Source organism: Myotis davidii, unplaced genomic scaffold, assembly GCF_000327345.1.
Source record: "Myotis davidii unplaced genomic scaffold, ASM32734v1 scaffold244, whole genome shotgun sequence".
In the NCBI taxonomy this organism is placed as follows: Eukaryota; Metazoa; Chordata; class Mammalia; order Chiroptera; family Vespertilionidae; genus Myotis; species Myotis davidii.
In genome coordinates this window covers 775,314-791,228 of record NW_006294993.1, presented here as the reverse complement: position 1 = coordinate 791,228, position 15,915 = coordinate 775,314, and the positions used below count along the sequence as shown (strand labels likewise).

The following is a 15,915-nucleotide window of genomic DNA, read 5'->3' as shown; positions in this document are numbered from 1 at the left end:
GGCCACATCTCGGAGGCTACAAAGAAAGAAATGGCTGGCCCTGGCCGGCGTCGCTCAGTTGGTTGAGTATCACCCTGTGCACGGAAGGCTGCTGCACAGTTCCCCATCTAGGCACGTGCCTGGTTTGCAGGCTCGATCCCCAGCGGGTGGTATGTAGAAAGCAGCCAATAGATGTATCGCTCACATCGATGTTTCTCCCTCTCCCTTCTCTTTCTAAAAATTAATTTAAAAAAACATAAAAAAAGAAAAAGGGTGGGGTGAGATGGAGGGGCCAGTGGGATAAAGGGGACATCTGTAATACCTTTCAACAATAAAGATTAAAAAAATAAAGAAAAATGGCTTTCCAGTCGAGGTATTTGACTGTTGTTCCCCAGCAGTGTCCTTGTGAGGTGTGGTGACCGGTCTGCCCTACTGTGGCCATGCTGTCACCTTGATCCCTCATGATGGCCCCGAAGAGAACCTACCTAGAGACCCTCTTGCGAACCAGCCTCTTCACATGTCAGGGCCACCGTTCTGCGGCCCCCACAGGCTGGGAGCCTCCCTGCACCTGTCTCTGAAGGCTGTCAGCCCAAGTCTGGTGTGTCGGTCTTTAGTGAGCAATTCAGGACTCCATATAAATTACCCAGTCGTGGTGGTACATGGTGGTTAAGCCAAGTGCAAGCCCGTATTGCTTCTGATAATGCAGCGGTTCTCAACCTGTGGGTCGCGGCCCCTTTGGGGGTTGAACAACCCTTTCACAGGGGTCGCCAAGACCATCCTGCATATCAGATATTTACATGACGATTCGTAACAGTAGCAACATTACAGTTATGAAGTAGCAACGAAAATAATGTTATGGTTGGGTCACAACATGAGGAACTGTATTTAAAGGGCCAGGAGGTTGAGAAGCTCTGTGATAATGGCATTGCCTTGGCCAGGCCATCTAGCTGTCCTTGGTCTCTCTTAGAGTGGAGACAGAGCTCTGCAAGCGGCCCCATCTGCCTGCCGGAGCAGAGGTCTCCCTGTCGCTTCTGAGCAGCTTAGTGGAATTTCTCCGAAGTTCTGCTTTATCGTGTTTTGCACGGACTGGATTTTTCGTGAAGTGACCTATTTGTAAGTTTTAAAAGTTTGTTTTTCTTCTTTGCAGCATCATGGCCAGCCCCAGGACCAGGAAGGTGCTCAAGGAAGTCAGGGTGCAGGAGGACAACAACGTGAGCCTCTGTTTCTGTGGTGCTTTGGTTCAGGGCTCCTGGCTTCCCGGGAGTGGCTGCAGCCTCAGAGCTTGCCCTCCCTGTCTGTTGGCTTCCCAGCCAGCCTCTCCTCTGCTCCCTCTTGGGGCCACCCATTGGGTCTTTGGGGTCCCTGGGCTCTAAGGTCGCCCTGAGCCACCTGGGCGAGCCGCACCTGACCCTCTCCACAGGTGTGTTTTGAGTGTGGTGCGTTCAACCCTCAGTGGGTGAGTGTGACCTACGGCATCTGGATCTGCCTGGAATGCTCGGGAAAGCACCGCGGGCTCGGCGTGCACCTCAGGTCAGTGCCTGCCCCGCTGCACGGCTCCCTGAGGGCGCAGCACCTCTCGGGAGTCCGCGTGCCCTCGGAGGCCTGTGGCTGCGCTTCTGTCGCAGGAAGCACACGTGTCTAATCCACAGTTTGGGGGCTCTTCAATGCCAAGCACTTGATAACTAGTTCGATCCTCGGCCTGTAGCTTCGTGCGCTCTGTCACTATGGACAAGTGGAAGGACATTGAGCTTGAGAAGATGAAAGCTGGTGGGAATGCTAAGTTCAGACAGTTCCTGGCGTCTCAAGAGGACTATGACCCCTGCTGGTCCCTGCAGGACAAGTACAACAGCAAAGCGGCCGCCCTCTTCAGGGACAAGGTCAGGCCACGAGCAGGCCCAGGCTGCTCCCATGGGGACTTTAGTGACTCCAGTCCACATACAGAAGGGCATGTGGCCCTGTCTGGTCAGCGCCCTTCCCTTCCCCTCTCCCCCAAGGGAGGCAGGTGGCCTGTGGTTAGTAGGGGGGAAGGATGAGCCGTCCTCGCCACCCCTGGGAAACTGGCATCCACACACCTCTGTCCATCTTGGTTAAGATACTCCCGAGGACAGTGGAGCCTGTGGGGGACAGAGAGGTGACCAAGAACTCACCCACACCATTGCAGAGGGAGACCTGGTCTCAGTGTTCACGTAAGGCAGAGACCCTTGCCCATGGCCACTGAGCCTGGGAGGGCTGCATGGGGGGCACAGTAGAGTCCACTGGAGCCAGCACCACCTAGGGTGGCCCTGACAGGCCTGTACCCTAACCCCCTGTTCCCTCGGCAGGTGGCAGCTCTGGCCGAAGGCAGAGAATGGTCTTTGGAGTCATCGCCTGCACAGAACTGGACCCCGCCGCAGTCCAAGACGCTGGCATCCACTGCCTACCGGTAGCCGCTCCTCTGGCCGCTGCTCTCGGCTGTCCCTGACCTTAGCTCAGGGTCCTTGTGCTGTCCTGGTAACAGCTACTGTGTGCACTCTTCCCAAAAGCAGTGGGGAAAACAACCTTTTAGATTGTAAAACAATATAAGCTTTTTTTGTCAACCAGGGAAGATGTGTCTGGAAGAAAACCTGCCTTCTACACTGCTCAGGCACCAGCCCAGTGCAGATCCTTCTAGAACAGGGGTCCTCAAACTTCTTAAACGGGGCCAGTTCACTGTCCCTTAGACCGTTAGAGGGCCGGACTATAGTTTCAAAAAAAAACTATGAACAAATTCCTATACACATTGCACATATCTTATTTTGAAGTAAAAAAACAAAACGGGAACAAATACAATATTTGTATTTGCATGTGGCCCATGGGCCGTAGTTTGAGGACCCCTGGTCTAGAATGTGCCCATGACATGAATGCAGTTCTGTAGGACATGTGTCTCCTGTCCTTTGTGAGGGTCGTCCCCCCCACCTCCCCGACTGCAGGCACACTGTGGGTGAGCTGGCTTCATGGTGCTCATCTTGCATCTCAGACATCAGAGGCTGGTGTTCGGTGTGACTGGTCTCAGAAGGCTCCCCACTCACCCCGGGGGTGCCAGGGTCCTCCCCACCTGTTGCCCCTGTTGTTAGGCCCTGTCCATAAGGCTGCACCGTCCCCCCTGCTTCTTGTCGGCTTTATGAGCTACCTTCGATAGAGCTGGAGTCCAGCTCGGCCTCGCTGGCTATTCTTAGAGGCACCTAGGTGTGACCAGGTGGTCCTGACAGTGCCTCCCAAAGCCCCTGTGGTAGCCAGCAGGTGCCTGCTGCCCTCTGGTGGCCGCACCAACCGTCAGCTCCATTTCAGGGCCTCCGGCCAGCCGCAGAGCTCCACTGCCTCCTCGGACAAGGCCTTTGAGGACTGGCTGAACGAGGACCTCAGCTCCTACCAGGGGTGAGGCCCAGGGTGCTGGGAGCGGGGGGTCTGGTCGCTGAGGCGAGGCCGGCCAGCCCGCTCGGAATGGGGTCTGGAGCGGGAGGAGTCTGACATTTAGGGGAAGGACACGCTTCGGTTGCGGGTTGTCCTGGAGCCGTCACCTTGCAGTGTTGGGTGGCTCCTGCCGCCCTGCGTGGTGGCGTGGCCTTGCCATGGGGGCTCCTCAGCCGGACGCAGCAGGAGGGGGCTGCGGTGGGCAGTGCGGTGGCTGCTGTGTTTCCCGTCAGGGCCCCGGAGAGTCGCTACGTGGGATTTGGAAACACGGTGCCGCCTCCGAAGAAGGAGGACGACTTCCTCAACAGCGCCATGTCGTCCCTGTACTCGGTGAGTGCGCCCAGCAGGGAGCGCCGGCCCCCGCACCTGTGCGGCCCTCCGCCATGCCTCGGTGTGTCCTTCAGATCCAGTTTTCACTCATTTACTTACTTTGGCAACAAGCATACATTTCAAGTTAGCAAGGAGCATTTCCTCCGAAGAACGAACATTCTGTGTGAATCTGGCACCGCCCGGCCCGGCCCGGCCCATGTGGGTCCTCGCGCTGCTCTGCTGGCCAGTCTGGGAAAGATGAGGTTTGGTGGCAGAGTCTCTAAGCTGCCCGGCTCTGGCACCCTCTGGGGATGGCACCCTCAGCCATGCATGGTCCCTGCCTGCTGAGGCTGCTTCCGGTTGAACCATTGTATTCCAAGGAAGTAGTCACTGTTTTTTTAAAAAATGGGTGTTGCTCCATCAAAGCATTGATGTGATAGGAGCACTCGCAGACACCTGAGGGCCATGCTGGGAGGAGAGGGCTCCTCTGCTGGTGGGACAGGCCCTTAGAAGGGCCAAGTGAAGGGCGCACAGGCGGACATGGGACTACAAGGCCGCCGGGGCCGAGTGTGCTCCGAGCTGGAGGAAAGCTGCCCCTTCCCGGCCGTTTCTGTGGGACCCGGTCTCAGGCTGGCAGGAGGCCCTCTGCCCCTTCACACCCCCGCCCCGTGCACGCTTACTCCAGAGAGCAATGAGCTGCTCAGTGAGTTATTTAAAACCGCCTATCGCCCGTCTCAGCTGGGTCTCGGGGCGGAGGCAGGTCTGTGGTGACAGCTACTGGGCAGGAATTTCTCTGGAGAACGGTGCCCGCCCTCAGAATGTCGTGTTTGGTGTCTTCGTTGCGCCGGCGCCCGCGGGGTCTGTCTCCGTATCTGATGAGTACGTCTCCCGCGCACAAGCCCTCTGCATTGCTTCGGGAACGGGAGGCTGTGGCGGGTTTAAGTCAGATGTTTGTGTTCCTGAATAGCTTCAGGTGGTTTTGGAGGCTTAGGAGGAAACTTGAACTTAGTCCAAAGAGAAGAGGCTGTCGTGCCCCACCCGCCCCAGGACTGGTCTGTCTGCAGTGGACACCAGGCTCTCCCCTCAGGGCAGGTGGGGGCATCGAGAGCTGTAGGAGGAGCTAAGGCAGGGGCTTGGGCGAGGCCCATGGTGCCACCCGGTGGTCCGGGCCTGGCTCTTCTGTCATTAACATCACCCTGACGGGGCCCCAAAGTGACCAGAGATGGTCAGGCCTCCTCTGGAGGTGGATGGTGCGGTGCGACCTGGGCAGAAAGCAACCTGGGCAGCCGCGTGTGGCCTTGACGTGGCCTCTGCTTCCTTCCAGGGCTGGAGCAGCCTCACTACCGGAGCCAGCAGGTTTGCCTCAGCAGCTAAAGAGGGTGTAAGTGTCATCCCAGCGTCCCCGGGCCCGACCCGCACAGTCTGGCCGGCCTGCAGGGGAGGGAGGAGTTGTTGTGAATGGGAGGAGGGAGGCCCTGAGAGGAGCCCGGCGTTGAGGGGCTCCAGCCCTTTCCACCCCCGTGGCATGACGCCCTCCCCACCCCCACCGGCACCACCACTTGGCCGTGTGGTCCAGCTGGCTCTCAGGAGGGCTGTGCCTGGGAGGTCCGAGCACCTTTCAGCGGAATGTGTGGCCAGGCTTTTTTTCCTTTCCTGTTACAATAGTGACTAGGGGACTGGGCATCCAGAGGGGGTGGCACCAGCTGGGTTGTGGAAAAGCACATAAAGGTGGGGTTGGGGTGGCACCAGGGGGGGCCCCGCGTCCCAGAGAGCAAGTAGGACAGTTGGCCCAGTGACTGCATGGGTGCCCCTGCCCCCCGCCAGCCTCCCTCCAGTGGGGGCTGGTGTGCTGGGCAGCCTGGCTGGGCCCTTGGAGCCACTGCAGGGGAGCACTGGTGCCTAGTGGCATCGGCAGGCCTGGGACAGTGCCTCTGAGCCCAGCAGAAATGCGGCGGCATCATTCAGGACAGTGTCAGCCTTCTGTTTCCTTTCCAGGCTACAAGGTTTGGATCCCAGGCAACTCAGAAGGTAACAGGAAGGCTGCGCCCTGTGTTCTGTTACCCTCCTCGTCTGTCGGGGTCTGGCACACCCGGGGGTGCCCTCGGGCCCACGCTCCAGGCGGGGGCAGTGCTGTGTGCAGCCTGGGCACTGCCTGGCCTGTGTGTGTGGGCGCCTCCCAAGTTCACATCCGCCGTGCTCCTTCAGGTGCCCGCGGGTTTGGCAGGCAGGGTAAGAGCTGCACCTGCGTAGGGCCTGTGGGCTGGAAAGTCACCCTGTCCATCGCCGCCTGGGTGCTGAGCAGCCACACGGCCACCGGGAGAGCGCCCGCATCAAGAAGGAGCAGGCGGCAGGTGGCTCCACAGGACCGCGGAGGCTCAGTGTCACGGAGGCGAGGCCGCGTCTGCGAGCCAGCCTCTGTGGGCCCCTGGGGCTGGCGTCTGTCCCGTGTCCCTGGTCAGTGCCTTCTCTTCCTGGAGGCAGGGGTCTCGGCTGCAGCCTTTTCTTTTTTCAAATCCGGGTTAGTGGTCCCTGCAGTCCCGGGAGGTGCCAGAGCTCCGGGCTGGCCTGTCCTCCCAGGGCTGGGGGTCAGGACTCGTGAGGCAACGGCCATAGGGCTGCCCCAGGCCCCAAGTGAGGGAGGGGTAGCTTCTCCCCTGCTGCTGGGGGCCCCTGCTCTACTTCTCTGAGCCCCTACTCTTTCAGTCCCTGAACCCCTCGCTCACATGGTTCTGGATGGTGGTCAGTGGGAGTGGAAAGCAGGGTTCAGCGACAGTGAAGGGGGCTCCAAAGTCACTCTGGGGCCCCGTCAGGGTCATGTAGTGATGCGACTCGAGGTGCTTTTCGGGGTGCCCATGCTGCTCTACTGCCTTGCTCTCTCCTCTTTCCCCACTCGATCCCTGTGCCGCTGGGTAAAGTTCTGGGGTTCCAGGCAGCAGCCGGAGCTGGTAAGGCGCCGCGTCCGCGTGTCACCCTCAGCACGCCCTCACCTGCGGGGCCTGTGCTAGGTTCCGCTGTCGCCTGCTGTGGCCTGTCCTGTGTCTGCTTACGTGTGCTCACGCTCAGAACTTCTCACTGGCCTGATGGCTCCTGTTCGGCCCTGCAAGCTTCTTGGGGACCCGCACTTCCTTTGTGACCCAGAATGCAATGGGCCCTGATGGCCTGGGATCCACGGGAGCTACTTGGCAAGACTTGCATGGAGTCATTTTCTTGAACCAAACACTCCAGAGGTGTCTTATCCCAGGAGTGAGGTCCTGGCACCCATGCTGAGGCCTTGCTCACAGTCCCTGTCATCCCACTCCTGCCCCTACCTCATCATCTCCCAGCTCTGTCCCCTCCCCTCAGCCAGCTCCTGATGCTCGCTCTCCATGGCTGCGGGCGCTCACGCTGGGCTGCTGAGGTTGCGCCCCTACACCCTGGGGAGCATGTGAGGTGACCTGCTACTGGCTGGGCTGTCTCACCAGGCAGGATCCACTGGGCTCTGAGGGGCGACCCTGGAGGCAAAGGCTGGGCAGGGAGAACCCCAGGCTTGTGCTGTCCCTGGGCCCCTGCCCGTAAGATTGCGTGGCAGGGGGCAGCGGGTCCGGCCTCTGTGGTCAGGGTGCTCAGGGCACTTCTGCGCAGCTGCTGTGAGTCCCGTATGCCAGTGGACCGCTTGCTGTCTCTGCCTGCAGAACTGGCAGCCGCTGTGCTGACCCTCGTCCTGGGGTGAACATGGTGCCAGGAGCTCCCTGACTTCCCTCTCATGGCGTCTGTCCTTCATGCAGGCATCAGAGCTGGGCCACAGTCTGAACGAGAATGTCCTCAAACCTGCCCAGGAGAAGGTAACGCCCACTCCGCCTGCCGAGCTCTTCTGTCTCCCATGGCCTTGTCCCCAGGGCGGCTGGTGCAGGGGCAGGCTGTGCGCCTGTGTCCCCTGATGTGCTCCCCATGTGCTCCCCATGTCCCCTGCACTCCCTGTGTTTCCCTGTGTGCTCCCCGTGCTCCCCCTCGTGTCCCCCCTCCCAAGGGGCTGGTAGCACAAAGGAGGCCCAGACTGTGCAGGAGAAGCTTTCGGTGGCTGGGGGTTTAGGGCAGTGCCCCGTCCTCAGGAGGTGGTGGGAGATGCTGCAGTGTTAGCCTGGCGTGGGGTTGGGATCAGCTGCTGTGGGGGTGCTGTCCTTCGTTAGGAACGGTGCTGGGCTCTGCCTGTCCACCCCCCTTCCCCTCCCCTCCACCTCCCCGGTAACGACACTGCTGGTCCACGCAGGTGAAGGAGGGAAAGATTTTTGATGATGTGTCCAGTGGGGTGTCTCAGCTGGCGTCCAAGGTAGGGTGCCCGTCTACATGTGGGCACAGCTGGAGCTGGCCTCCACATTCTGGCGCTGGCACGGGCGCCGTAGGCCGGGCACTCGTGCCCAGGTCACTTCTGCGGCCGGGGCCCTGGCCGCTGCTGCCTGTAAGCCGGCTCCGTGCCGGCGAGAGGAATGTGGAGATAGCTTCACGGGCGGCACAGGCGCTAACCTGTCGCTTCTCTTCCTTCTATCCTTTTGCTGCGCTGACCGTCCCTGGTGAGTGTGGACCCTCTGGGCATGCTGGGGATGCCTGTCTCCACCTCACCGCGGGGGTGGAGCATGCGTGTGGGTGCGGCCCCATCTCCTGTGCCTGCAGCGCGTTTCCCTTGCTCCTGAGGGCTCAGCCCTCACTGTACCCCAGCGGCCTGCCTGCCGGCAGACCCTGTTGGGGTGAACAGTAGTGACAGCAGGGACGGCTCTGTGGCTGCCTTTCAGAGCTTGGCCGGGTCGCTGGGCAGGGGCCGCCGTGGGCTCCGTGCCTGAGCTGTGTCCCATCCCCTCCAGGTCCAGGGAGCTGGCAGCAAGGGGTGGCGGGACGTCACCACCTTCTTTTCGGGGCGAGCAGAGGACCCTGCGGACAGGTATGCCCGGGCTCCTGTCCTGAGGTGGCCCCTCCCTGGCCTTTTCCTCCAGGGCCTCGGAGGCAGTCTGCACCCTCATGGGTCCAGGGCGCTGAGGGCCCCAGTGCAGGAGGCCCGGAGGTGCAGCGGCTGGTTGGTGCCCCTCACCCCTCGCTCCGACGTTCTCCCCTTGACCTGGAGGAACTGCTGCTGCCCAGGGCTGGGGGGAGTCTCACCCCATCCCTGGGGGATGGGCCAAGGCGGGCAGGAGGCCTTCCTGCTAGAGCCCAGTGTGCCGCCCTTCTCTTTCTCTGGCCCTTGGGGGGATCCTGAGGATCTGGTGAAGAGATGGCCATGCTGGGCCTGGTAGGCAATGCCAGTCCACCCCGATGGGTTGCGTTTCCCGGGCCCCAGAGTAGGAAGCCACTGCTTTCTTGCCCAGGTGCTGTGGTGTTCCATTGGTGTGGCTGTGGGGGGTGGGGGGGCAGCCTTCAACCTGAGCAGTCGTCTGGACAGTGCGGGGGGGCCTCCGCATTTTGGGTTTTCATTCCCGTTCCCTCAAGGCACCCTCTCGGCTCCCGCGGGAGGCCTGTCTGAGCCGCACTGAGCCCAGGCTTCCCTGGGGGTCCCCGTTCTCAGGGGAGGTGCCAAGGGAAGGCCAGGCGCTTGGGAAATTGTTGTTCAGAGCCCTCCTCTTTCCAAGGCCCCTGGAGGACCAGAGCTACCAGAACAGCGGAGGGGACAACTCCCAGAACAGCACCATCGACCAGAGCTTCTGGGAGGCCTTCGGGAGCACTGACCCCGCCAAGGCCCACAGGTCCCCGAGCAGCGACAGCTGGACATGCGCTGATGCCTCGGCCGAGAAGCGGAGCTCAGACAGCTGGGACGTTTGGGGCTCGGCCTCCACATCCAACCATAAGAACAGTGACAACAGCGATGGCGGGGAGGCCTGGGGGGGCGGTGGGGAGGGCCGGCCCAAGACTGCCAGGAAGGCAGCCCCGAAGGCCGCTCAGGTGGACGAGGGCTGGGACAACCACAACTGGTAGGCGTGCCGTGCCCGGCCCCGACCGCTGGCAGCCACTGTGTCTGCACTTTGTCCTCTTCCAGCACCTTCCACTTGAGCAGAAACCCCGCCACAGCGTGGAGACAGGGCCTTGGGCGGGACTCTGGGACTCCATGGCTGCAGGGGTTAGAGGCCGGCTGCTGTCCTGCTCCCACCTCCCCATCTCCCCCTCCTGCGTTCCGGGTGCCGTGGAGGGCAGGAGCTGGCTGCTGTGGGAGCCGCCACACGCACCAATAAACCCTCCGGGGCTGCCTGGAGTCGTGAGTGCTGCTCTGGGTCTAACTTCCTGCCTGCGTTCGCTGCAGTTCTCTCTTCAAAGAAAATGCCCAAAGTTTTAGAGACAAATACCAAAAGCAGCACCAGCGCTCCGGTTGCTGTCTGCCCCCAGCACAAGGCTCTGCCCCAACCCCACCCCTGAGCCCGGTCAGCGCTTGGACTTGGACTGGCCTCTGAGCCCAGGTGGCCCCGCCCAGGACATTGTAGTGAGCTCAGACACAGGCAGCGGTTCTCAACCTGTGGGTCGCGACCCCTTTGGCGGTCGAATGACCCTTTCACAGGGGTCAGCTAAGACCATCCTGCATCTCAGATATTTACATTACGATTCATAACAGTAGCAACATTACAGTTACGAAGTAGCAACGAAGATAATATTATGGTTAGGGGTCACAACATGAGGAACTGTATTAAAGGGTCGCGGCATTAGGAAGGTTGAGAACCACTGAATTAGAGTGTGCTCAGGAAGGCAGGCCTAGTGCCCCAGCCCGGGCCCATCCCCCACCAGGCCAGGAGCAGAATGGGGCCTCGCCTGGGCAACCAGTAACCATTTTGCCTGATGGCCAGGCCTTCCTAGCAGCGGGGAGCCGGGAGGAGTGGGCGCATCTGCCCCCCTCCCCACTGTCCCTGTGGCATTTGGGGGCACTTGTCTCTTTGCACTGTTGACTGGGTCTCCCCCTCCACTTGGAGTTCCTGCCTTTGAGCGGCTGCAGGCTGGCTTGTCCCCAAGGTTGGCACTAGAGCGGTGCCTATCTGCTCCCCGTTTGCGACAACCTCGCCTGTGCTTGAGGCTTCAGTGCTCTGGGAACATGGGCAAGGTAGGGGTCTGGGGAGGGCCAGCCCTGCCCTTAGTCCACCGCTCCCCGCCCCCCCATGTGCCCCAGCCTCCAGCGAATCTCACTTCCTCTAACCTGAGGACCTGTGCTTTCTGTGCCTGCCTCCCCCCAAAATACCTCTGCCTGCAAAAGCTGAGCCCAGAGAGGCCTGAGAGCACCCAGAGGTCAGGCCTGCCCATCTCAACTACCTGGGCTGGGCAGGGATGAGGGCGGGGGTGGGCACCCCATCTAGGCGCTGATTCCTGGGATCAGGTCTGCCAGGCTGCGGGACCATCTGGGTTGGCTGGGAGGGCATGGCTGAGGCTGTAGACTGTGGAGGGTGCTAGAGAGGCAGCCTGTGCAGAGGGGGCTCCCCAGGAGGGTGGGTGGGCCTGGGCACTGGGACCACAGCACAGACCCAGGGGCTTGAGGTCCTGACCTGGGAGTGATGCTGGAGGACTGGCGAGGGGGGTTGGCTGGCGTGCCTTTGGGGTCCACGCTGCCAGCGACACCCAATGCCCAGCCTCCCATCTTGGTGTCCAGGGCCATCTGTGGTGGCCTTTGTTCCTGAGCCCCTCTTTGGGGCAGACCCTGTGGAGGGAGGGATAAAGGTGTGAGGTCAGTGCTGTGCCCCACACTCTGCGGGGTCCCCGCCACACCATGAGATGGGGTCCTTTACCCTGGGATCTCTGCCCCACTTAGAGAAAGGTCCTGGGCAGCCGATGGGAAGGGTGGAGAGCCAGGGGCAGGAGGAAGCTGAGCGCTGGGTGGGGCAGTGATGTTGGAGGAAGGGCCTTCATAAGCCCTGGCCTCCCTGTGGCTGCAACAGGACCTGAGCAGACGGAGCAGGTTGGTGACCGGCCTGAGCCACTGGGCTGGATGGATGAGCTCCGGTCTGAGGGTGACCCGGACCTTTCAGAGAAGTGGGAGGAGCTGAGCTCCAGAGGTGGGCGGAGGGCTCCGCCCCTGGAAGGGGTCCAACTGAGTCAGGCCAGGTTTCTGGGGAGAGAAGGATCTGCTTCAGATTGCGGGTCAGGAGGGCCCAGGCACCCAGAGCACCCACATAGCCCCGGTCCCTTCACAGCCTGACGAGCCCAAGAGCTCAGCCGCCCCTGCCCTGGGTGAGGGTGGCCAGGGCCTGAGTGTCCTCTGCACTGTCAGCAGAGGCTCAGCGGCTTCTTGGGAGGGAGGGGTGCCCCCAGAGGGCTCCCCATGACCCCAACTCCACCTCCCCAGGCCTCCCCTCCCCACTGAGAGGCCTGCTCTCCCCAGAGGCTCTGCTCAAACTTGGGTCCTCCCCCAGCCGCCTGTTCTCCCGAGGCCCCTCGGCTCTGACAGTGCCGTCCCAGTCCGGTCTAGCGACGAGTGAGTGAGTGAGTGCAGCCGCGGGTCAGGGCTGAGCTGGCCAGCTGGCCGTGGGAACCCTGAGGACGAGATGGGGGCCCAGCTGCGGCTGAACCAGCGTCGGGGGCGGGGTGGCTGGCAGAGGGGCGGCTGACCTCTAGCTCGGAAGCTCTTGTGGGGCCTGCGGACGGACGCGGCCACAGTGGGTGGGGCGAGCGACTGAGGGTGCAGCGTCCAGGGACGTCTGGAGGGGCACAGTCCCCGCTGTGGATGGAGAAGCTCTGGCTTTGCCGTCAGGAGGGGACAGATGGACAGAAGGCTGAGCACCATGGGTGCCCACGTGCACCCCCACTTAGGGGTCTGCCTCTGGCTGTGGCTGGGTGTCACCCTGGGCCTTGGCCAGGAACAAGGTAAGGACAAGGGGTGGGGACTTTGGCCCCCGTGGTGGCCGTCCCGGTGGAACTGGTGCTCGGAGCAGACGGGACAAGACGGCCCAAGGGGTCATCTGTGCTCCTTTGCCACGTCTAGGCTCCAGCTGGCTGCTTCACCTTCGGCCTTGTGACCTTTCACCTTGCCTTGGGGAGGCTTCTGTTTTCTGGTTAATTTTTTTAAAACAGGTATTAATACTCTGCAGCTAATTCTCTCATGTTAATGTTCTGTTACTAATTTTTCCATGAACACCTTACAAACAGTACACACCTGCAGTAAGGTGACCCTCCCTGCTGTTGAGGCGCGTGGGGAGCTACATTCAAGCAGCCTCTCCCTCAGCCCTTCACGTGGCCTGGCTCTGTGTGGCGCCTTCCATCTGACCACATCTTATAGGGCATTTATTCCATTTCCCTTTAGGGGTCAACGTCCATTGCAGGGTTGTTTGTGACACCCCAAAAGGGTCGCATCTTGACTAAGTTTGTCCCAGGAAAGCTGGGTGAGTGGGCGCTGGGATGGCCTCTGCATCCGGGGGCTGAGGCTCTGGAGCCGGCTTCGCCCAGCGTGCAGCCCCTGGGGAGTGAGGGCAGGGCTGCCTCCCACTGTCGCAGCTCACCCCGTGGGTCACGGCTAGGACCGCTCTGCTCAGGGTGCGGCACAGCCAGGCCAAGGGGAGCCGGCCTGCTTTCTTATTTTTGTGGCAGGACTTCTGTTTGGTTTTGCACCAGGTTGGTGACTGCGCCTGGGGGTGTCCCTCAGTCCGGGGGCTTTGACAAGACCACACCAAGGTGGGGTCAAGTCACTCAGTGCCCCCATGACAATGAGTTCAGGACTCTCTGCTGGGCAGCCCCTCACCAGGTCCCTGCAGGATTCTGGCAGACGCTGGGGTGGCAGCCCTTCCCTGAGGACGGCCCTATGGAGGGGGGCGCTGTCTGCACAGCATCCTGTGTAGACCCCCAACATCGGGACCCGAGAGGCAGCATGGGGTGCCTCCCCCAGCATGTCAGAGGTACAGGGGCACACAGAGGCTCTTCATGAGCCAGAGCTGGGCCCCTGCTCACAAGTGGCTTTTCAAAGCCCCAGACATTCCCGTCTTTCAGCCTGGAGTTGCAGGGAGCAGCGCCCCCCACCCCCACCGGAGGCAGGCTCAGCTGCTCCTGCTCTGAAGCGTCATTGTGTCTGCACGGGTGCCCCCAGCCCCTGCCCTCCTCCCCGCGCACGCAGCTCTTTGGGGGCGGCCAGAAGAAGCCCATCTCTGTCCCCATTTTCCAAAAATAGCTGCTCTCATGGTGGAACTCCCGGAAGCTTGCCTGGGAGGTCAGGATATGCCTGGGCTCAGGCCACCACTGCTCCCTGTCCTCCAAGCTGCACCCTCACGGCACCCTCACATTCCAGGGCGCCCACCCCATGGGGCTGTGTGAACTTCGCTGTAACCTCAGCAGCTGGGGGTCTGCAGTAGCCACACAGCTGCCTCTCCCACCGCCAACCCCCACCCAGACTTGGCAGGGAATCCAGGGAGGTGTAGCTGCCTAATTGGCTCAGTGCCTGCTGTCGCCTGCGGGGCAGTATGGTGTCTCCGGGATGCTAGTCTCAGCCCGGGCAGGGGGACACCCCTCAGAGAGCCAGTGGGGGTGGTCCTGGCACCTTGGACCTTTAGAAGGGCCCGGTCCCCCTCCAGCCCTGAGCTGGGCTTCATTTTCTCAAGGTCCCCGCAGTAGGGCCAAGGCCTCCTCACACCAGACAGGTCCCCTGGCCCCCCACAGCTTTTGGGGTGGCTCCTGGGGGTCAGTCCTGACCACCCTGTCCTGTCTCCCCAGCAAATGGCCGCCTGCAGCTAGCTGTGCTGCCCGAGGACCAGCTGCAGATCAAGTGGACGGAGTCGGAGGGGGGTGGCCTTGGCTACCTGGTGCAGCTGAAGCCCATGGCAGGTATGGCCCTGCACCTCCCCACCGCTGTGAGGAGGGAAGGCGGCTGTGCACGGCTGTCACTGCCCAAGTCTGCGCCTCAGCGTCCACGTGGCTGTGTGACTCTGCCCTCCTTGCTGGAGCGGGGCGTGTAGTAGGAGAATCTTACGTTTCCCACGTGACCCCATGCCCGGCACATGCAGAAGGCGCCCAGCCACTGGCTTTTGAAGAAACAGTGGATCCCTGCTCAGCTAGAGCCCTTTCAGGATCCTGCATGTTAGTGGCTGGGAGGGCCTCCAGGGTCAGGAGGGAGGCCGAGGGGTCCTGGAGGCCGGCACAGGCTGCCCACAGAGCTCCGCAGACATGGCCGACGGAGAGCCCATGGACGCGGGGCGGACAGTGATGTGGGGCCTGAGCTCGCCCCTGGGGGAAAGGGGCCGTCCTGGGCCCACAGTACCACCCCGTCCCACCTGCCCTCTGCTTCCAGGAATAACCCCTTGACTTGGGTGTAGTTTTCTAATATTTTCATGAAGCCAAATTCATCTCCCTCATTTTCCAAATCGTTTATACTTTCCCGGTTTTAGTGAGAAGTAACTGACCTCCCCGAGCCTATCAGCACATGTGCTGTGAAAGGACTGCAGCAGCTGCTTCTCACAGCGACCCTCTCTCCAAGACAGAGAGATAGGATGAAACAGGGTTCACTCTCTGAGCGTCTTCCCTGCCTCCTAGACCAGCATCAGCCGTCGTCAGTTTGGTGCATTACAGCCCTCGGCTGACTTATCTCTGGGAGTCTGGACCTCTGGCCTTCCCCCAGTCCCCTCCGAGCCCCCCGCCTCTGGCAGCCACCGTCCCATCTCCTCTACGAGTTTCTAGGTTCCGCATATAAGTGAGGTTGTGCAATATCTGTCTTAGACCTATTTTTCTTAGCATAATGCTTCCACGGTCCATCCATGTTCTTAAAGCGGCAAGATTTCCTCATTTCTGTGGTTGAGTAATATTCCACGTGTGTCTGTCACATTCCCACAGCCATTCGTCCTTGGTTGTGAACAGTGTGAGTGACATCAGCTGTGTGAGCAGCGCTCACTGGCCATGGCGCTGTGCCCACTGGAGACAGTGATCTCGTTTCCTTCGCATGGACACTCAGAAGTGGGATTGATGGGCCTAAAGGCAGTTCCATTTATTTTATCAATCAGCTTGTTCTGTAGATTCTGTTTATTTTTGCTAATCCCCACCCGAGGATATTTTTCCATTCATTTTTAGAGAGAGAGTAAGGGAGGAGGAGAGACAGAGGAGAGAGAGATAAACATCAGTATGAGAGAGATACATCGATTGGTTGCCTCCTGCACGTGCCCTGACCAGGCTTGGGGATCAAGCTTGCAACCGAGGTACATGTGTACATGCCCTTGCCCAGTATCAAACCCGGGACCCTTCAGTCCATGGGCTGACACTTTATCCATGAGCCAAAACGGCTAGGGCAAGACA

The 15,915-nt window shown here is 60.9% G+C and overlaps 2 protein-coding genes across 10 annotated transcripts in view; both read left to right on the top strand.

The window, feature by feature from the left end:
- The first annotated feature begins 1,129 nt into the window (after positions 1 to 1,129).
- Positions 1,130 to 9,941, top strand: ARFGAP1 (ADP ribosylation factor GTPase activating protein 1). 9 transcript variants are annotated; one of them, XM_015567708.1, is made up of 14 exons: positions 1,130 to 1,190; positions 1,400 to 1,509; positions 1,685 to 1,856; positions 2,301 to 2,401; positions 3,286 to 3,372; positions 3,642 to 3,738; positions 5,042 to 5,098; positions 5,713 to 5,745; positions 5,923 to 5,946; positions 6,633 to 6,662; positions 7,482 to 7,538; positions 7,964 to 8,023; positions 8,553 to 8,629; positions 9,312 to 9,941. In XM_015567708.1, the coding sequence occupies exons 1-14, from the start codon at positions 1,131 to 1,133 to the stop codon at positions 9,652 to 9,654; spliced, it is 1,308 nt and encodes a 435-aa protein (XP_015423194.1). In that variant the 5' UTR covers position 1,130; the 3' UTR covers positions 9,655 to 9,941. The 9 variants fall into 9 exon arrangements, with proteins under 9 accessions (XP_015423194.1, XP_006769587.1, XP_015423196.1 ...); XM_006769524.2 differs by lacking the exon at positions 5,923 to 5,946; XM_015567710.1 differs by lacking the exon at positions 7,964 to 8,023 and having other exon boundaries at positions 8,559 to 8,629.
- Positions 9,942 to 12,425: 2,484 nt separating this feature from the next.
- The window catches only part of COL20A1 (collagen type XX alpha 1), a 22,677-nt gene continuing 19,187 nt past the window's right edge, over positions 12,426 to 15,915 (top strand). The window contains 2 exon segments of the mRNA XM_015567670.1: positions 12,426 to 12,513; positions 14,347 to 14,457. Of these exon segments, the coding sequence (XP_015423156.1) occupies positions 12,432 to 12,513; positions 14,347 to 14,457 (193 nt within the window). The 5' untranslated portion in view covers positions 12,426 to 12,431.